General features: G+C 37.0%; 1 protein-coding gene across 4 annotated transcripts in view; it reads left to right on the forward strand.

The window, feature by feature from the left end:
* PTPN2 (protein tyrosine phosphatase non-receptor type 2) overlaps positions 1 to 22,000 on the forward strand; it is a 114,051-nt gene that overhangs the window by 38,060 nt on the left and 53,991 nt on the right. For all 4 annotated transcript variants that reach the window (XM_069099603.1, XM_069099602.1, XM_069099604.1 and 1 more), the window contains exon 3: positions 15,795 to 15,895. In XM_069099603.1, coding sequence (XP_068955704.1) covers positions 15,795 to 15,895 — 101 coding nt within the window. The remainder of the gene's footprint in view (positions 1 to 15,794; positions 15,896 to 22,000) is intronic.

A 22,000-nucleotide genomic window follows, 5' to 3' on the forward strand; every position in this document is an offset into this window, starting at 1 on the left:
GATTTTAAAACTTTGAATTCCAGATTCATTCCCTTCCTCCCTTGTCTCCCACCCTTACTGGGAAGATAAGCAGTTCAGTATAGGTTGTGTATGTGTGGCTAATGCAAAACAGTAACATAGTAGATATATTGTAAAAGACTGCCTATATTTCCCTCCCTCCTATCCCACCTCCCACTTGTTCTATACTTTGATCCTGTCCCTTTTCAAAAGTGGGTGCTTCCAACTTCCATCCCCGCCAGCCTGCCCTCCCTTCCATCATCCCCCCTCTCATACCCTTCCCCCCTACTCTCCTGGAGGGTGAGATACCCTATTTAGTGTGTTACTTCATTCCCTCCTGAAGCTAAATCCATTCCCTTTTGCCTTCCTATTCTTCCCCTGCATTGTTAACGATTTTCCCTTGCCTCTTCTCTATGAGATAGTTTACCCCATTCTGTCTCTCCCCATCTCCTCTCTTTATATTCCTCTCTCAACTCTTAATTTGACCTTGTAAGTATCATCCCTTTCTGTTAACTTGGTCCTGTGTCCTTTATCTATGTATATCTGTAAACATATATACACACATTCACATATATATTCATATGCCAATATACCCTCATATATAGACATATATATATTTCTATTCCCTTCAACTACTGAAAGTTTCATAAGTTACAATTATTGTTTTTCCATGTAGGAATGTTAATAGTTCAATTTTGGTAAGTTTCTTATGATTTCTTTTCCCTGTTTACCTTCTCATGCTTCTCTTGTTTCTTGTATCTGAATGTCAAATTTTCTATTCAACTCTGGTTTTTTAGCAGGAATGTCCTCTATTCCATGGAATGACCATATTTTCCCCTGAAAGATGATACTCAGTTTTTCTGGGTAGGTGACTCTTGGTTTTAATCCCAGCTCCTTTGACCTCCGGAATATCATATTCCAAGCCCTTCGAAACCTCAGTGTAGAAGCTGCCAGATCCTGGGTTATCCTGATTGTGTTTCCACAATATTCAAATTGTTTCTTCCTGGCTGCTTGTAATATTCTCTCCTTAATCTGAGAATTCTGGAACCTGGCTATAATATTTCTAGGAGTTTTCTTTTTGGGATCTTTTTCAGGAGGTGATCGGTGGATTCTTTCAACCTTTATTTTGCCCTTTGGTCTAAAACATCAGGGCAGTTTTCTATGAGAACTTCCTGGAGGATTTCTATGTTCTTACTTTGGTCATGGCTTTCAGGTAGTCCAATAATTTTTAAATTCTCTCTCCTGGATCTATTTTCCAGGTCAGTTGTTTTTCCCATGAGATATTTCACATTGCCTTCTATTCTTTCATTTGTTTGGATCTGTTTAACAGCATCTTGATTTCTCATAAAGTCATTAGCTTCCATTTGCTCCAATCTAATTCTGAAGCAATGATTCCCCTCAGTGAGCTTTTGAGATTCTTTTTCCATCTGGCAAATTCGACTTTTTAAGGCATTCTTCTCCTCATTGCCTTTTTGAGCCTCTTTTGCCATTTGAGTTAGTCTATTTTTTAAGGTGTTATTTTCCTCAGTCAGGCTGTTGACTCTCATTTTGTAATTTTCTTGCATCGTTCTCGTTTCTCTTCCCAATTTTTCCTCCACTTCTCTTATCTGTTTCTTAAGGTTTTCTATGGCCTGTAACCAGCTCATATTTTCCTTAGTAGCTTTTGGTGCAGGAGTTCTGACTTCACTGTCTTCCTCCTGTTCCATGCTTTGCTCCTTTTTGTCCCCCAAATAGGAGTCTAATGTTGGAATCTTGTGTCTGCTTTGTTTCCTTTGCCTGGCCATGTCGTCCCTCAGTTACTTGACCCCTGGGCTTTTTGCCACGGTAGGACTCTGCCACCAGACAGGGGAGCTTTCATCCCAAATGCTGGGGTTTCTCAGCTGCCAGAGGTATTAGATGGGTGCCCTCTCTGAGGCCTCCACACGCTCTGTCAAGGTGGACACACACCCCAGGACCTCCACCCTAGACTGCAATCCAGATCCAAGAAAGTTAAAGCAAGAGCCATTACCCCTCAGACTGGTGCTTGGTCCCCCTACACTCTGCAGACCAGGAGCTGAAGCTGCCATGTGGCACTGGCTGGCTGTGCTGGCGTCTCAGCGGCTTCTCCCCCTGGAGGCAAAAGCCATGCACTCCCACTTACTGGGTCCCAAAGTCCAGACTGTACTGACCTCTCACTTTGTCCTTTGCATCTGTGTGTTGATAAATCCTGGAAACAGCCACAGCTGCTGCTGATCTGGAGTCCCTCCAGCTGGCAGCTGGTCAGACCCGCCTTGGGGCTAAAGCCTCAGCTTCCAGAGTGCTGAGCTGGCCTATTCCTGCTGGCCTGCTGGGCTGTCCTCAGCAGGAGGTGTAGCAGCAAGCACCCCAGTGTCCCCAGGGTGCCTGCTCACACAGGTTCTTGGATCTGCTTTGTTAAAGGAAAGCAGCTCAAAATGGGTTAACAAGCTTACTTTAATCAGTCAGACATATATCGTTTACCTTGTTCAGGAGAAAAGGTCAGCACCCTGAACCTCAAAGTATACAGGCATAATTATCAAGACAGAAACATCAAATAGACAGATTTCCAAACTGTCCAACCATTACATCCATACCCAGTCAACATCTGGGTTTCCACATTCTGGGTTTTTCAAAGCCGGGGGACTCTCAACAACGGCTTCCCAGAATTCAGATCAAATCACAAAACACTTCTCAAAGTGAGTCCCAAAACAAAGCTACACATCAGGGCTTATATAGCCTTCTCCTGGCTCAGAGAATGTAACAACCTTATTGACTCACTGGCCAATCAAGAAGTATCTACTGAAAAACAAGCCTCCCACCCCAGGCTTCAGGTGCACATTAGCCTAGGGGCAGGGAAGATCTTTAAAATTTACATTTCCATTACAGGAGGTTAGCTTCTCTCTGTCATTTTGTGGGTTCTGCAGCTCCAAAGTTTGTTTAGAGTCCCCTTTTACATGTATTGGGGAAGGTGGAAGCCGAAGCCCAATGAAGGTCCTGCTTCTACTCTGCCATCTTGTTATTTTATCTACTCCACCCCGAAGTTATTTTTCTTTATAATGTTAAAGTCATTGTATAAATTGTTCTGCTTCTATTCACTTCACTCTACCAATTTGTTCAGTTTTTCACAGGATTTTCTAAACTCATTCACTTTAACGTATCTTATGGCTCAGTAGTCTTCCATTACATTTACATATGAAAATTTTAATTTTGTACATGATACTCCTTCTTTTATTCCTAGTAGTGATATTACTCTGCAAAAGTGTACACAGTGACTTTTTAGGTATAGTTCTATATTATTTTCCATAATGGCTGGACAGCTTCATACATATCTCCAGCAACAATGCATTCGTGTGCTTGTACTGCCACATTTCCCCCCAACCATTGTTATTTTCCTTTTTTGTCATCTTTGCCAATCTGATGGGTGTGATATAGAACCTTAAAGTGTTTTTATTTTGAATTTTTGTTACTATTAGTGATTTGCAGCATTTTGTCTCATGATCATTGATATTTTAGATATCTTTTCTTGATTACTGTCAGTTTATCTTTTGACCATTTAGCTATTTATAGGATAATTGCTCTTATTTCTTATATATTTAAATCAGTTCCTGATATATCTTGTATCTTATTAGAGAAAACTGCTGTAGACATTTCTTCTGTAAATAACTTATCCTTTCAATTTTAACTCTATTTTATTTGTGCAAAAAAACTCTTCAATTTTGTGCAACCAAAACTGTCCATTTTTTTCTCCTGTTATTCTTTTTATCCTTTATTTGGTCAAGAACTCTTCCTTTATCCATAATTATTAAAGGTATCTACCTCCTTAGTCTTCTAACATCCATTTGGAGCTTATTGTGATGTATTTTGTGTGAAATGTTAGTCTAATCTAAATTTCTGTCATCCTTCTTTTCAGTTTTCCCAGCAGTTTTTGTCAGATGTGTTCTTACCGCCCACAGTAGCTGGGGATCTTAGAGTTTTCAGATCCTGTGCTGCTACTGTGTTGATTTACTTCAGAATGTGGTATTGGTCAGTCAGCAGCATTTATTAAGTGCTTACTATTTTCTAAGCACTGTGGTAAGCTCTGGGAATACCAAAATGGTAAACACTGTCTTAAAATGTTGTCAAAGAGCTTACATTCTAATGGGGAGATAACTGTAAATAACTAGATATGCAAAAGATAGATAGAAAGGGGAAGGTTATTAGCGTCTGGGTGGATTAGGAAAGGCCATTCCAAGAATGAGGGACAGCTAGTACCAAGGTAAGGAGATAGAGACAGGAGGAACAATACATAGACTGTAATAGCTGGATTGCAGATTTGTGGGAGCAAGTAAGGTAAAAGGAACCCAGAAAGTTAGAAAGGGACTAGGATATGAAGAGCTTTAAATGCCAGGGTAAAGAACTTCAAGATGATGGAGGTAATAGGGAACCACTGGAGATCATTGTGGAAGGTGAGGTTTAAAGACATGGTCAAACCTAAGCTTTAGAAATAATCACTTGGCAACTGAATGGAGAATATATTAGAGTGGGGAGAGACTTCAGTTAGGGAGACCAGTTAGGAGGTTATTTCCCTAGACCAGGTGAAAAGTGAGGATTCGAACTAAGGTGACAACTATGTAAATGGTTATAAGGGGACGACATATGTAAGAGAAATGATTGTAGTAACAAGATTTGGTAATGGTTTTGGATATGTGGGGTGAGTGAGAGTGATGAACTTCTGAAGGTGATATGGAGATTACCACATAAGGTCGGCTTATGGGGGCGGCTAGGTGGCGCAGTGAATAGAGTGCTGGCCCTGGAATCAGGAAGACCTGAGTTCAAATATGGTCTCAGATACACACACACACACACACACACACACACACACAAAACTATCTGTGTGACCGTGGGCAAGTCACTTAACCCCAATTGCCCTACCTTCCCCCTTCCAAAAGAAAGGGGGGGTGGGAATTTTTTTCCTTGGGGAGGTAGAAGATATTGAATTATTTTTTTGACGTTGAATTTAAGATGTCTTTAGGACATCCAGTTTGAGATGTCCAGGAAGTAGTTGGAGGTGCATAACTAGCTCCGGAGAGAAATTAGGGCCTCATATATAGATTTTGAAATTATCTGTATATAAATGATTGGACTGATAAGCAGGTAGATTTCAGAAAAACCTGGAAAGACATGAACTGGTACGGAATGAAGAGAGCAGAACCAGGAAGACATTGTACATAGTAACAGCAGATTGTGCGATGACCAGCTTTGATAACCTTAGCTTTTCTCAGCAATGCAGTGATGAAAGACAAATTCCAAGAGACTCATGATAGAAAATGCTGTCCACATACAGAGAAAGACCTATGGAGTCTGGATACAGATCGAAGCATACTATTTTTCTCTTTTTTTTCTTTCCTGTGGTTTTCTTTTGTTCTGCTTCTTCTTTCACAACATGACTGGTGTGGAAATATGTTTAATATGATTGTACATGTATAATATACTATATCAGATTTCATGCCATCTTGGGGAGGGGGAGAGGAGAAAGGTGAATGCTAAAAACCAAAAATAAATAAATAAATGTAAGAAAAATAATAAGTAAATGAAAAAAAGAGAAGAGGGAGCCCCAGGACAGTGCCTAGAGGGACATCCACTATTATTGGGTGTGATCAGGATGAAGAACCAGGAAAGGAAGACTGAGTCAGAATGGTTGGATAGATGGGAGTAGAACCAAGAAAGAGCAGTGTCACAGAAGCCTAGAGAGAAGAGGGTATCCAGCAGTTTGCATTATGGTTCTAAATTAAGTTTCTTTCAGTATTTAGTTTTATGATTATCCTAATTGAAAAAAATATACCTCACAAAGGTATTGTAAAGTGATGCATTTTTATATTCTCAAAGGGTTCAGCGCCCACTGAAACATTTTTAGGATTTTTAAATAGGTTAGAAAATTGCTTCCTTGTTTAAAGTGTGTAGATGTAAGAGTTTGTATAGGTGGTACATAAATTTTGGCGACACAAATTTAGTTTTTAACTATCTTTCTAATAAGCATGACTTTAAAATATCATTAACTAATATCTCATATCACAATATACACAAGTTAGGGTTCCTCATTAATGATAGTGGATGTAAATTTGTATTTCAAAAAATATTTAATTTTGGGGGGGCAACTTCTTGTCAGATCTTATTAGATCGCCATTGTTTTTAATCTTTTAATATGGCAGGTACTGGGAGCAGAAATGTCAGCCCTGCGACATTTTTTTTCTTGGATTGACATTATTTGTGCTATCTTCAAACTTCATTTTCTTTACAGGAGCCCTTTTAAGCCACTTGTCCTTTTTTTGTGAGTTAGTTTAGTTTAAAGTAGATAATATAATTCATAATTGTACCTAAGAAGGCATACATAAGTAAGTAGCAGTAGAAATTTGATTTATTTTGTCACGAATTTTAGTGCATAAAATTATGTATCTCTTGTACATCCCATTTTGGAGACTGCTGACCTAGACCAGCAGACCCAAATTTTTGTCTCATAGGCCTCAGGTAGACCCTACTTCCTCCTGTACATTGCTGCATGAACATTTTCTCAATTTCTAATCTCGGTCTTTTCTATGTGTTGGTTCCCGTCTCTGCTGCCTGCAGACCTTCCCAGGACTCCCCTCAATTTGGGCCACTTCCTGCAGCAATTAGAATGAAGGCTATTTGTTTGAGTTTTAAAACAAGGAAACATAACTATTTCCCCTATTTCACTTCCTACATTTGATTGCAAAGACCTCTCCAAAATGAATTGACTTTTTTGGTAATTCATCACCAGAATTAGGTAAAGGAAACCAGTTAATCAGCAAGCATTTGTTAAGTACTCACTGTGTGCCAGGTATTGTGCTAAGTGCTGGAGATACAAAGACAAAAATGAAGCTGTCCCTGTCCTCTAAGACCTGAAATTATATCAAGGAAACAAAGGGGGAAAAAACCTAGGCACTAGATTTATATGTCCAAATGAGACTGAAGGATTGTCTAGCATTGGTTTAGGAAGGCTGGAGAAAGGAGGGCATATTGCCGCCTGCAGTCTGTATCTAGACTGGAGTAGCGGTGTGGCAGCTTCCTGAACAGCTGGCCTTTCCCTTTGCATAGGAGGCATCTCATACCTGTGTTAGGGATGGCCCCTCACTGCTGCAGGTTCTAGGGTAGTGATTGTTGGAGAAGCAAGTTGTCATCAGTGATCTGGGCTTTAGGGTCTTTGAGGAGGAGAGGAATGGAATTGGAATTGGTCCCATCCTTCCTCCTTTGCCTCTCAGATTCTATGGGGCTGTTTGGGCCCAGGTGTACAATTAACCATGAAGTTATAATTTGGAAGAGAGGGGGAAACCTTGTTTAGCTTTAGGAGTGAGGGCGGCACAGTGAATAGAGCACGAGCCCTGGAGTCAGGAGGACCTGAGTTCAAATACAGCCTCAGACACTTAACACAATTACTAGCCGTGTGACTTTGGGCAAGTCACTTAACCCCATTTGCCCTCCAAAAAGCCAAAAAAAAAAAAAGTGAAAGCAAAAAACCGAGCATTCATCAATGAAAACTACATGTATTTATAGGAGGAGATTCCTCCCTCCCCCCCAAAAAAAGCCTATGGGTAGATTTCAGGGGGGGTTATAAATTTAGATAGGAAAACAATTACATCTTTATTTCAATATACATCTTTATTTTCATTTGTAATATGTGTATACATAGCTTTATACTTTTAAAAACATACTGAAATGGGATCTATGACACTAAAAAGGTTAAGAACCTTTGATCTATAGCTTTACTATGGACACTAGCCTTTCCCAGGAAGTTCTTTCTCCAAACTGCTTGCCTATGTCTTTGGGTTATTCTCTTGAGTAATGAAATGGCCCTTAAGGGAGGTGCTTACAACTTTTTCTTTTTAAATAAGCAACTATATATATAATTGTATAGCAAGAAAGGTCATAACAGTGACAACTAATGCACTATAAAGTGAATCATTGCAGCCCTAGTTTAAAAAAGCCTTACAGTGTCCTGTACCTTTTTTTTTTTTTAAACCTTTGAGCATCTCATTCCCTCATAATCTTGCCCTCTGTCCTCTACAAGCATTTATTTTGGGGTTTGAGCTAGAAATCTAGCTGGATATGAAAAGAGGGGAGAAACGGTGCTTACCCTCAGGGAACTTAGATTTTATTGGGGGAAGCAACATGCATTCCTATAAGTAAACACAGAATACAGAGTAATGTCCAGGAGAGGAGGCCAGTCTGTTAACGGTTGAACAGGGGCTCTAGAAAATACAATGCAAAGTAGGGAAGAGCAGGAAAGTGGAGGGAAAGGATGGACAAGCTTCGACATTGAAAAAGGCGTCCAAAGTCAGGTTGGACAGCAGTTGTCTGTGTGCTGACAGATGCTGAAAGTGAAGATTTGAATTCTAGACGTTGGCATCAGGAAGCAAAATTTGCTTGTGCGTCCTTAGCCCTTTTTTTGGGGGATGCTAGCACTCCTTGACGACGACTACTACCACTACCACCACCACGACTACTACTAATTACTACTACTATTTACTAAAAATAATTTGTTGAGCACAGTTTGCCAGGCACTGAGCTAATTACTGTGGATACAAAGAAAGGAAAAAATAAAATATTTGGCCTCATTCTACTTGGGGAGGTAACATGTGAATAACTATATACATAAAAGGTCTATACAGTGTAAATGGGAAATTATTTCAAAGGCCTCTGTGGAAGGTGAGATCTGAACTCAGTCCCCAAGGAAGTTAGGGAAGGCAGGAGATACAGATGAAGAGGGAGGCATTTAAGGTATAGGGGATGGCCAGTGCAGAGGCACATGGTCAAGAGGTAGGGTGACATGACAAGGAGCAGGTAGAAGGCCAGTGTTAGCCAGAGAATAGAATGTGTAAAGGAATGTCAAATGAAACAAGACTAGAAAAATGGGAAAGGCTTTGTAATACAGGAGAGCTGCTGGAGTGTATTGTGAATAAGAGGGGTGATTATGGTCAGACCTACACTTCAGGGAAAATCACTGTGACAGCTGAATGGAGGATGGATTGTAATGAAGAGACTTGAAGCGGGAAGAGCACCTATTAGCCTGCTGTATTAATTGAAGCATGAGGTGATGAGGGTCTCCATCAGGGTTTTGCCTGTATGAGCAGAAAGTAGAGAGAAGGGGACATATATAAGAAAAGTTGTGAAGGCAGAATTGGAACGGTATTATGGAGAGTCAACGTGAGAAGAGTTGAGGGTGACACCAAGGTTGTGAGTACAGGTGATTGGGAGAATATTGGGGCCCTTGGCAGTGATAGGAAAGTTCAAAAGAGGGAAGGTTTGGGGAGAAAGATAAATTGAGTTCTGTGTTTGACATATCAAAGGGACATACAGTTTCAGATATTCAGAAGGTGATTAGTGATAAAGATTAGAGCTTAGGGCTGGATAGTCACATCTTTGAAACAGCTGTATAGAAATAATTAATCCTTGGGAGCTAATGAGATCACCAAGTCAGATAGTATGGAGGGAGAAGAGAAAAGGGGCTCAAGGACCTAGCCTTGAGGAGCACCTGCAGCTAGTGGGTATGCTCCACTTGAAGAGCTAGCAAAGGAGACCTGAGCAGTGGTCAGAGGAGAATCAAGAGCAAAGTAAAAAAAACTAGCAAGAAGAGAATGTTCAGAAAGTGGTGATCAACAGTGCTGACGACTGGAGAGTTTCAAGAGGTGTGAGGATTTAGAAAAAGCTGTTAGATTTGACAAATAAGAGATTATTACTGACTTTGAAGGGAGCAGTTTTAGTTGAATGAAGAAGTCAGAAACCAGATTGCTGAATGTTTAGAAGCGACTTGCTTCTGAGTGAAGGTACCAATTTTAGACAGCTTTTTCAAGGAATTTAGCTGAGAAGGTGAGAAGGGAAAGATTGGAGATTAGAGAGAAAGAGCACTGTGACCTTGGGAAGTCACAAGTTTTAGACCTCAGTTTCCTATTTGTAAAACAGAGTGATTGAATTGGATTACTTTTAAGGCCCAGTGTAACTCTTAATACTTTTTGATTCAATCAGAGCTGTTTGCTGTAAGGACAAATAATTAGTACTTGGTAACTAGAGAGGTATAGCAGTGAAATGAAGTGGGCAACAGAGGATTTAGTAGAAGACCCAGGAGGGATAGCTACTTAGCAATATGTCTGGTCAAGTCACTGAAAAATTCAGCTGTAAAAAGAGAACATTTTAACTAGTTATTTCATAGGGTCCGTGCACTCCAGAGGAGTTTAGCCAGGTTGGAAATGTAGAGATGGCTGTCCAAATAATGCTAAAAAGTAACTAAAATTGACCATACTCTTGATTCAGAGATTCCCCTGCTGGATACATCCAAAGTAGTCATAGCAGCCTAAGCAAAAATGTCTGTCAATCGGGAAATGGCAAGATAACTTGTGATTGTCTGTTATATATAATATTAATTATTGATTCAGTTATATACAATATAGAACAAACATTATGATTGTGTTGTATATTATATTAATATAATTATCAATGTGATATTAATATATTACACCATGACTGCAATATAAAATAAATATAAAGCATTCAGTAAAGCATAGAAAGACTTATGCAGAATTAATTAGGCACAACTAGAAAACTGCTGTGTGATTACAACCATATGAAAAGACTAAAAAAATTACACTGAATGCTGTGTAATTGTAAGGGCCACGCAGTCCAAGAGAAGAGCTGAAAAAATGTACTTTATTCCTCTTTGATGAATTAAAGGACTGGATGTAGAGAACTTGGATGGTAGGCTGTTTAGTTTTGCTAAATTGCTTTTTTTCCCTTTGTTATAATACACAGATCACTGGATTAGGGAAGCAGGGAGAGATCTATTCAGAAATGAAGGTGATAGAAAAGATCAGAATGTATTTTTAAAAATAATATGTATATATAGCACATTAAGGTTTACAAAGTACTTTACATACACTATCTCATTTGATCTTCACAACAACCCTATGAAGTAGCTGTTTTCATCTCCATTTTCAAATGATCCCTTCCAGCTCTAAATATGATCCTGTGAGGAAACTGAGCTACAGAGAGATAAGGTGACTTGTCTGTAGTCACACAGCTAGTTGAGTTTGAACCATATATTCTTGACTTACATCAAATCCCCTTCTCCTCCTTCCTCTCCACAATATGTTCTTTAACTCCTTAAGGATCAAGACTCGGTTCAGTTTTGCTTTTCTGTTCCTAGGCTATACAGTGAAGGCACTTAATAAATGCTTGCTGACTGATTCATTTATGTATGTTTACGTGCTGTCCCTCCGCTGTAGAATGTAAGATCCTGGAGGGAGGGACTGTTCTTTATCTTGGACTCTTCTGAGTCTAGCATACTTGCTTAGTACATGCTTTTATTGGATTGTATTACATTGGGTTGAGAGGGAAGAGAAAAGAGTAATTTTGAAGTTATTAACCTGGTGACAAGCAGGATGGTAGTAACCTTGAAAGAAACAGGTAAGTTTGGAAGAGGGACAAATTTAGACTTAAGTGACTTAGGAGAGATTGACTATACACATAGAGTTAGGAATCAACCATAGAAAGATGATAATTGAAGCCTCAAGAGCAAATCAAGAGAAAGTATATATAGAGGTGAACTTCTTAGGACAGTGCTGGGAAACATCTACATTAAGGGGTGGACAGTGAATAGAAGTTCATTGAAGGAGATTGAGAAGCAACAGACAGGAAGAGAACATGGGGAAAGTAATCAGTCATTAAGTGTTTAATGTGAGTAATTCATAGGAACCAAGAGAAAAGCTTCCAGATTTATCCAGATAGAGAAGGTGGTATATGGCATAAATTGTATCATTCTTTAATCTTTTAAGAATTCAATCACTGGGTCTTGAGGTAAAATGAAATTTCTTTTAAAAGCTTTGAATTCCTTAGAGGAAATAGTGTACAAATATATACTGTTTTATTTCCATTTAACAAATATCTCGCCTAGTCATTTGGAATAGTTGAATCAAAAAAAGAAAAAATTAGATTTCAAAAGCTATATCAAGAAACTCAACCTTTTTGGCCCAGTGAAACAACCATAAAATGAGTGTTTATTTGTTCTTTATTTCTAGTATAAATCCTATTTTCAACTTCTAAAAGTAGGCAGAAGAAAAAATAAGTATATCTTCATAATGGGGATCAAACTGAGCGAAATTATCAAAGGAAGCAAAAGAACTTGATTATGACAATATTGAAAGAGGAAACTAATCTGTCTTGTCAGCTGAGTTCAGGCTAAAACTAGTCATTTCTTGACAGAAGAAACCATTTCTCAGAAAACCTACTGTTGTGGGGGATGGGTTTCAGAAGTTTGTTTTATTTTTAAATAATCTATGACTTGAAGGTTAGTAATATATTATGTTTCCTTATGGTATTTATTATTAGTATGTTTAAAAACCTCAGTGACAAGAGTTTAAAGCAGATGTCATTTGAAAAACTGTTACTTCTGTGACTGATGTTACTAGATGTTGAAATCAGACTTCCTGTGGAAGTGTGGTTTTGGTTGTTTTTGTGATAGGTCAAGCAGTAGAGTTTGAACCACCATTTCTATTGATTGCATTTTTCTCTGTTCACAATATCTTTTTTTTTAAAGAATTATAGAAGCTTAGATAAATAATTATAAGCAAGTATGTTATAGATATAAAAGTCTATTCATTTTATAGCACAGAATTGCAAGAATATGTCATGTAATTCACTGTTGAGTTACAAAAGCCAGAATGAAGTGTGTAGCCAAGAAAGCATTTTCTGGTTACTCTGTTAATAGAAATTGAAACTTAACTTGGAATTTATTGATGGGACAGTTGGTGCATTGTGGATAGGTTATTAGGAAATGAATTGGTGCAGGAGGAGTTGTAAAAATCTGGACAGACAGGAAGGAAGAAGGGAAAAAATCTGGAACTCAAAGTTTTAAAAACATGTTTAAAAAATTGTTTTTTTACATGCAACTAGGAAATAAGATGTATGGGCACTGGCGTATAGAAATCCATCTTGCCCTACTAGAAAGTTAAGGGGGTGGCGGGGGAAGATATAAGAAAGAACAGATTGGGGAAAGGGGTATTCAGTAGGCTTGTTATTTTGGGGTAGGGGTAGGGGAAAGATGAGGAGAAAAATTGTAACTCAAAATCTTGTGGAAATGTTGAAAACTATTAATTAATTAATTAAAAATAATCTGGACAGACAGTTTTAAGGAAAGGAGTTGGCATTTTGGAAGTAGGATTTTAGATACGTAAGTGTTGCGATTCTATAATTGGAGAAGTGGCAGTGCCCTACTTTTATTGTTAAGTCTGTCCTGGAAATCATGAATCATACAGTCGTTTTTTTCAATATTCATTTAAGATACTTTGATAGTTTCACTTCTTTTGAAAATGTCTGTTTAATTTTTGTTGCTGTTCCAATAAGCCAGTCATTTTTAAGGTAGTATGCATTGTAGTTATACCAAAAAAAAAAAAAAATCCTCACTTCTACTACAAATAGAGTCCATTTTGATTCCTCAGCCTTTTGTAAATTCCTTTTTTAAAGGTGTTTTAGAATATCATAATATATACACACTTTAATCTTTTTTAAGTGAAAGAAAAAATCTACTTTGATCTTTAGGCACATTATATACATATAAAGCTCACTCCACCCATCCTCCTACCTCCAACTGTTCCTTCCAGCTAGCTAGAGATGTTTTGGGGACAGACTTGCAATAATCCTAAATAGATTGTTTTTTATTGATTTGGTTTCTTTTTTAAAAAATTTGCCATCTGTGAAATCTGAAAGACTGTGTGTTCTAGAAGCTCCAATAGAGCACTTTGCTGGTTTTGTGACCCTGATATAAGCAAATTTAATAGAGAAATAGTTGAAAGAAGGGAGATTAAGTCTAAATGTGAACATTTCATTTTTAAAGTATTGAGATGATACTAGTTGATGTGATTTAAAATTGAAGAAAAAAAAGCATGGAAATATCTCCCCCTCCCCCCATTTCTGAAATATAGGGAGGTCCGATTGTCACCCTGTTTCATTGCTGACTGTGTAATGTAGCTATAGCAGCACCCTACTGAATTTTTCCTATTTGGAGTCTTTATTTTGTACTAGCTGAAGAACTGACATAGATGTGGAGTTGACAGTGCTTTGCTTTTTTTGTGTTTATGTCCTTTCTGTGCTTTACACAAGGAAACAAAGTCTTTTGGGGCTGATTTTAGCAGTACTTTGAAATTTGAGTTTATTTGGCATTATAAAAGGGCATTTTCATATATTTCCTGTTATAGTGAGCTAACTTTCTGGGATATGTGGTTTTTATTTTGTTAATTGTGTAGCTGGCTTTCTCTTCTCCAACATAATAAAGCAGTTAAAGGGTGATTAAACTGTTAAAAAAACAATGCTTGCTGACCTCATCTTTCCGAGAACGCTAGTATGTGTGATTTACTATAACAAGATCTTAGTTTTTCCTGTTGGCAAATGACATGTAATATTTACAAAGGTCTTGGGTTCAATCCAGCAGAAACATCTTAGATAAATTGATATGTGAAAGTAAAACCCGTTAGCATTTTCTTTTCTTTGGAGATCAACTAGAAGATTTTTAGCTTAAAAATATTTTTTAAAATTAATACAGATTTGAGGGGCAACAAATTGTAAATTGGATTGTAAAATTATTGTATAGATGGTTTTCTATAGAATTAAGCACCAAACCTCAGTTCATTTCATTCATATTTTCACAACCCCAATTTAATTATACATATCTGAAATTGTACTTTCAGGATTGTAGGTTAACAACTCTTTCTTTATGCAGATATCTCAGATATGTACAATCTGTTTTTAAATTTAAATTGAAGAGAATATGTATATGAAATAATGAATTGTGTCTTTTAGAAGCTAGCCTTCTTAAAATCATACCTCTTAAATCTTTTTTGTGATAAAGCTTTTTTTTTTTTTTTGCCCAGTCTATACCTAAATTATTCTAAACTTGGAATTAGTGAAATCTGATTTTAAGGAAATTGTATTTTTTATAAAAGGAATAGCAGTTTATACCTAAATTGCAAAACATTAATTTAAAATTTTAAATACCTTAAAAATACTTTGTTTTTAATATCCCTAAATATCCTCTTGTATTCCTCTTCCTTCCCTCCTCCAAACCATCCCCTATAACAAATAATTTTTTAAAAAAAGAAATGGGGGGAGGAAGGAGGAAATCAAAACCAACCAGTACATAAAAAAACCTCAGATAATATATGAAATAAATGTTCTATACCCATGGATTCCACCACCTCTGAAGAGAAATGAAGGGAACTGTCTTCACATATCTCTCTTTTAAGTCCATACTTGTAGTGAACCATATTTTACAGATTATGAAACTTCTTTTTCAGCCTGGTGAATCAAAAGTAGGAATAATCTACATTCTACCTTTGGGGCTTTATTTTATAAGCAGCTATTAAAGCATTTCGAAACAAAAATACATCTTGAATGTGCCATAAGTAAGGACAGTGAAATATGCCTCTCCTGCTAATCTAGTCCTAATCTTTTTGTAGCCAATTTTTTTTTCTAAGCAGACCAGTCATTACTAATTGCCCTGAAGTAAGCATTTTGTTTTCAGTAAGGAAAGTATTTTATTTTATTTTATTGTACTGTAGGTTTCTCATTTTAAAAAAATTAAATATTTTGAGTCATTATTAATGATTTATACAACAAAAAAATTGACTTGATTCTTGTTACCTTTCTAATTATTAAATAACAAGAGGATAATTTCATGATGATTAATAAAAGCTATAACTTTCTGAGAAAATACAAAATATTGTGAAGTAATTTATGGTTTGTCATTTTGTTTTTATTTTTAGATGATCATAGTCGTGTTAAACTGCAGAATACTGAAAATGATTATATCAATGCCAGCTTTGTTGCCATAGAAGAGGCACAAAGAAATTACATCTTAACACAGGCAAGTAATATGATGCTGAGTAATTTCATAGAGATGGAATTTTATAGGTTCTGAGTTACCTCTGTCTAGGAAAAAAGTGTTGTACTTTGAATTTAAATACAATCAACTCCATTAAATAAAAGTAGATTGTGTTGTATTTTATCTGTAGAAAATCTTGCTTTGTGGCTTGCCAAATATATATTCTGCTAATAATTGCTTGCTCAGTTGATAATTTCCATGCCTTTTTGTTCTTGTTTTCATATTGTCTGAAGTACAACAAGGAAGTCCTTTGAAATCCTTGTTCCAAGGAAGGGTTGAAAAATAAGTACAGCAGTACTTTGGTTCATGTTCTGTATTACTCAGAGAAAAGGAGCTTCTTGTCCCTTCCAAAAATTGAGTTGCTAGGAAGAATTGAAGTGAAAAGGGCAGGTAGAAGGGGAAATTGGATGGTGCCTTGCACATTATTTTTTGTGAAGTGAATTTTCTGTGTGTCTGATATGCCCATTCACATACAAAATGCACTTGCATTTTAATCCTAATATAAATTGCATTGGATTACACATCTCAGTTATTCTTTGTTAAAAGAAATGTGGGGAATTAAACTGATATTACCTTTTGTTATTTAAATGGTTAGCTACACATCTAGGATAAGAAATCCACAGTAATGATATTTAGAATATAATTATCCTCAAGTTATCAGTATATTGAATTAAAATTGCTGTAGTTTTAGAAATTAGTCATTTTGTAGGAAAACTTACTTTCTTTATAACCTTCCTCTGTATTTCTGCATACGTTCCTTTCTTCTTAATAATTTAAATTAGAATTTTTAGATTACTGAACATTGACAATACATAGGTAGGTGGTGCAATGGATCAAATGTTGGGTTTGAATTCAGGAAGATTTGAGTCCAGATATGGCCCCAAGCACTTACTTGTTGGGTGAACATGGCCAGATCTTTAACTTTCAGCTTCAATTTCCTAATCTGCAAAGTGGAAATAATTGCTCCTATCTATAGCATATGGGTTTGATGAGGACCAAATGAGATAACATATATAAAGAACTTTTCAAACCTTAAAGTACTATATAAATGCTAGTTATTGTTATTATTTTGTATTTAGTGTTTTTTTATTATGGTCATCTGTTTGTTATAAAGATCATCTGTGTGTTACACATCTTTGTATAAACTTATAAACTGATTCATATTCTTAAGACAAATTGCAAAAGAAAGATTACTGAAACATTTTAGTTATTCACTGCCAACAGCTAGTTACATGATACAATTTATAAATTTCTGTCTTGGGTAGGATAGATTTGCTTATGAATTAATATGGTAAAGTTTTAAAATTAAAATTTGACATTGAGCTTTCATCATTATTTTTAAGAACATGTTGTAACTTAACTTTTAAAGCTATGATTTTTAAATATATTATCTAGTAGAACAACCATACTATTATTTCAAGTCAGACTCTTCAAAGCTATATGCATTGTGAAAGTGTTGACAATAATAATATTGGTTATACCACGGACCTTCATTTGTAAACTTATTTTTCTACTGAAAGCTACTATTAATTACACTCTATCTATTTGTCTGTTTATTGGGACATATATATATATGTGACTTGAAATAAAACTATGATATTTATGTAAGAAATACATTTTAATAATTTTGATATAAAGACATTGAAGTTGAAGGTACCAAAAATATTTTGAAACAAATTTATTCCTTCCTTTGTATACTATTTCTCTCAGTACTTCCACCCATATGCCCTCTGTGGCTACATCAATCCTTCCTCCTCGTGACATTTCTTCAGACACTTGAAGGCATCTTTCAACCCCTAAACCTTCAGTCTTCTTCTCACCAGACTAAACATGACTAAAGACCCTTCACCATCGTGGTGGTTGTTCCTTAGACACTCTCTAGACTATCAGCCCTCTTAGACTGTGGTGCTCAGAATGACGGGTCTGTGAATCTCCCGATTCCTGTAAGCCTTGCCCTTTGAGCGGGGGAGGGGAGGAATTTCTGTTACTTAAAAATACATATTATTGATCTTTATTTCCAAATTCACACACACACATTAAGCAAGTAATTTCTTATAATTAAAAAACAAATTAGAAAAAGCAGTTCATCAAAACCAACATGTCATATGAGTTTGAGAGTATCATATTTCACACCCATAGTCCTCTCCTCTACAAAGAAAGGAAGTGCAATTTTTTTCAGCACTTTTCCAGACCATAGCTTAATTGTTTTAATTACATATATTTCAATTTCTCATTTCATTCTTTCCATTTGTGTTGCTGTAATTATGTATGTGTATCTATCTTAACCCCTTTCCTTCCCTAGGACATCAGTGTCACTAATAAAAAGAGCACTAAATCTGGAGTGTTCAGTTTCTGATTTCACAACTTGCCACCTGTGTGAATCTGGGCAGATCATTTGATTTCTTTGGGCCTCAGTTTCCTCATTTGCAAAACAAGAGGTGTCAAACAAAGTAAACTTGGCAGTCCTTTTCAGCTCTAAATGTCCTGAGTATTTGTCATTTTGAAAGAGGACCTCAAGTGCAATACAGTGCTGAAAAAAGCTATAAACCACTAATGATGAAATTTCAAGACTGCCACATCACATTGCTGACTCACCGAGTTTGCATTCCACTAAATACTCCAGTTGTTTTCAGTTCAACTGCTCTTTCTTCATTTTATACATGGAATTTACTTTTTTGTACCCAGGTGTAAGACTTGATATGTATCACTGTTGAATTTCATCTTATTAGATTTAGTGCTTTAGCCTGTCAGATCTTTTTGGATCCTGATTCCCTCTTCCATTGTATTAACTATCCCTCCTGGCGACCTTGTAGTGCAATATTCACAGCACCTCCAGTGGCTATGAATATGCTGGTCTAATTCTGCATTGCAAAATATGACAGGCTTAGGGGCGGCCAGGTGGCGCAGTGAGTAAGAGCGCCGGCCCCAGCGTGGGGAGACCTGGGATCGGTTCAGACCTCAGATACTCGGCACCCACACAAAAATAATTAGCCGTGTAACCTTGAGCAAGTTACTTAACCCCGATTGCTTAAAAAAAATATATATATATATATATAATATATATATAAAATATATTTTATATATATATATAAAAGGCTTTCCACATACAAGACAGAACCACCAGAAAGCCAAATACATCATAGCAAAAAAGAATTCTATACACAGTAATAATGCAGAGGGTGCCAGCATCCCTAGGCCTTCCCCCTGCTAGGGCCTTCCCACCAATGAACACTCACAGCTCCCTGTCTGCTTCCTCTCTCTCCCTCAGCTCTGACTCTTCTGACCAACTTCCTCCCTCAGCTGTCCTCCAGTTCCGCCTCTTCCTGCTCTACCTGCTCAGCAAGCTCCTCCCACCACAGACTTCATATGACTTAGGCTTCCATGTGACTAAACAGGTCACATAGGCCTATTAATGGATGGGAAACATATTCCTATTTACATTGCTATTGCAGTACTCTGCTGATTTGATCACCATAACACTACTATGCTTTTGTCCACATCACTGATGGAAATGTTGAACACAGGACCATCCACATTCATATCCCTAGAATACTACATATTGGAGACTTCTTGCCTTGTTGACATTTGACTGTTAACAACTACTCTTGCAAGATGGTGATGCCACTAGTTCTGAAACTCATTCTTTTTTTTTCCTTTTGGAGGGCAATTGGGGTTAAGTAACTTGCCCAAGGTTACACAGCTAGTATTTTTGTGTGGGTGTTAAGTGTCTCAGGTTGGAACCGAACTCGGGTCCTCCTGACTCCAGGGCCAGCACTTTACTCACTGTGCCACCTAGCAGCCCCTGAAACTTATTCTTAGTGTCTAAAACAGCTTTGCTAGAATATGGGTAAACTATATTCACAGCCTTCTCCTATTTTAATAATCCTTACCAAAAAATAAATTATAATTTGGGATGACATGTTCTTTCTAAAATTTTTAATTCTAAATTTAATAAGTATCAAATAAAATGAGCATTTACACATGTAAAATAGGAATTGAAGAAAGTTGTATATGAAACTTACTAAGTGTATCTCTCTTTTCCTTTTAACTATATAATTATTTCAGCACATAACTTTTAAAACTGTCTATGTTGACTTTTGGCCTTCCATGTTCCATGATTTTTAAATTTTCTTTTTCTATTTTCTTTTTTTTTTTTTTTGACAACTGTATTACTGCCTCCTTCCCCTTACCCCATTGGGAGAAAAAAGAAAAGAAAAACTTTAGAGCCGATTTATAGAGTTAAGCAAAACAAATTCCATGGTTAACTGTCTGAAAATGTCAAGATGAATAGAATGCTTCATCATCCTCTAACTTGTTCTTGATGAAGGCATACTAGCTTTAATTTGTAGAACTTATTCTCTTCCCTTTTTTGAAAATAAAGACTTGTCCAGTCTTGTGGTTACTCCCATTTTCCATGATTTTTCAAACATTGACAGTGGCTTATCAATTACATCTATCAGGTTTTCAGTGCCCAAAGATGTAGTTTATATGAACCAGGTGACTTGAGTTCATTAAGAATAGCTAAGTAATCTCTTTAGTCATCTTGCTATTTGGGGTATCTACTACTTGATAGTTGGGGTTTTTTTCTCTCTTTTTAATTTTTTTGTTTACATCATTCATTTCCACAAGATTTGAGTTACAGATTTTCTCCCCATTTTTCCCCTACCCACCACCCCAAAACAGCGATCCCACTGAATATCCCCTCCCCCAATCTGCTCTCTCCCATATCTTCCCCAGTCCCCCCTCTGACTTTCCAGTAGGGCATGGTAGATCTCTATGCCCCAGTGCCTGTATATCTTATTTCCCAGTTACATGTAAAATAATAATAATTATTTTATATATATATGCACACACATATATATTTAAACATTTGATTTTAAAACTTTGAATTCTAGATTCTTTCCCTTCCTCCCTCATCACCCACCCTTACTGGGAAGATAAGCAATATAGGTTGTACATATGTAGCTATGTAAAACATTTCCATAGTAGATATATTGTAAAAGACTGACTATATTTCCCTCCCTTCTAACCCACCCCCGACTTGTTCTGTTCTCTACTTTGATCTTGTCCCTTTTCAGAAGTGGCTATTTCCAAGTTCCCTCCCCCCAGCCTGCCCTCCCCTCCATCGCCCCCCTCTCATCCCTTTCCTCCCTATTCTTCTGTAGGGTGAGATACCCTATTTAGTGTGTATGTCATTCCCTCCCTAAGCCAAATTCAATGAGAATAAGTATGACCCATTCTCTTTTGCCTTCCTGTTCTTTCCCTCCGTTGTAACAGTTTTCTCTTGCCTCTTCTATATGAGATAGTTCACCCCATTCTGTCTTTCCCCATCTCCTCTCATTATATTCCTCTCTCACCTCTTAATTTCACCTTTTAAGTATCATCCCTTCCTATTCAATTGGTCCTGTGCCCTCTGTCTAGGTATACTTGTGTACATATATACACACACGCTCACATATGTATTCATACACCCATATACCTTCCTATATAGATGTGTGTGTGCATACATACACATTTCTATTCCCTTCAACTATTCCCATACTGAGAAAAGTCTCAAAGTTACAATTAGCATTTTTTCCTGTGGGGGTGTAAACAGTTCAACTTTGGTCAGTTCCTTATGATTTCTTCTCCCAGTTTACCTTCTCATGCTTCTCTTGCTTGTTGTATCTGAATGTCAGATTTTCTATTCAGCTCTGCTTTTTTCATCAGGAATTCTTGAAAGTCCTCTATTTCATTCAATAACCATATTTTCCCCTGAAACATGATACTCAGTTTTGCTGGGTAGGTGATTCTTGGTTTTAATCCCAGCTCCTCTGACCTCTGGAATATCATATTCCAAGCCCTTCGATCCCTAAGTTTAGAAGCTGCCAGATCCTGTGTTATCCTGATTGTGCTTCCACAGTATTCAAATTGTTTCTTCCTGGCTGCTTGTAGTATTTTCTCCTTGATCTGGGAACTCCGGAACCTGGCTGTAATACTCCTAGGAGTTTTCTATTGGGGATCTTTTTCAGGAGGTGATCAGTAGATTCTTTCGACCTCTGTTTTGCCCTCTGGTACTAAAACATCAGGGCAATTTTCCTTGATAAT

Source organism: Petaurus breviceps, unplaced genomic scaffold (genome assembly GCF_028583685.1).
Source record: "Petaurus breviceps papuanus isolate PSGF00001 unplaced genomic scaffold, PetGlider_PUasm1.0 38, whole genome shotgun sequence".
NCBI classification, from domain to species: Eukaryota; Metazoa; Chordata; class Mammalia; order Diprotodontia; family Petauridae; genus Petaurus; species Petaurus breviceps.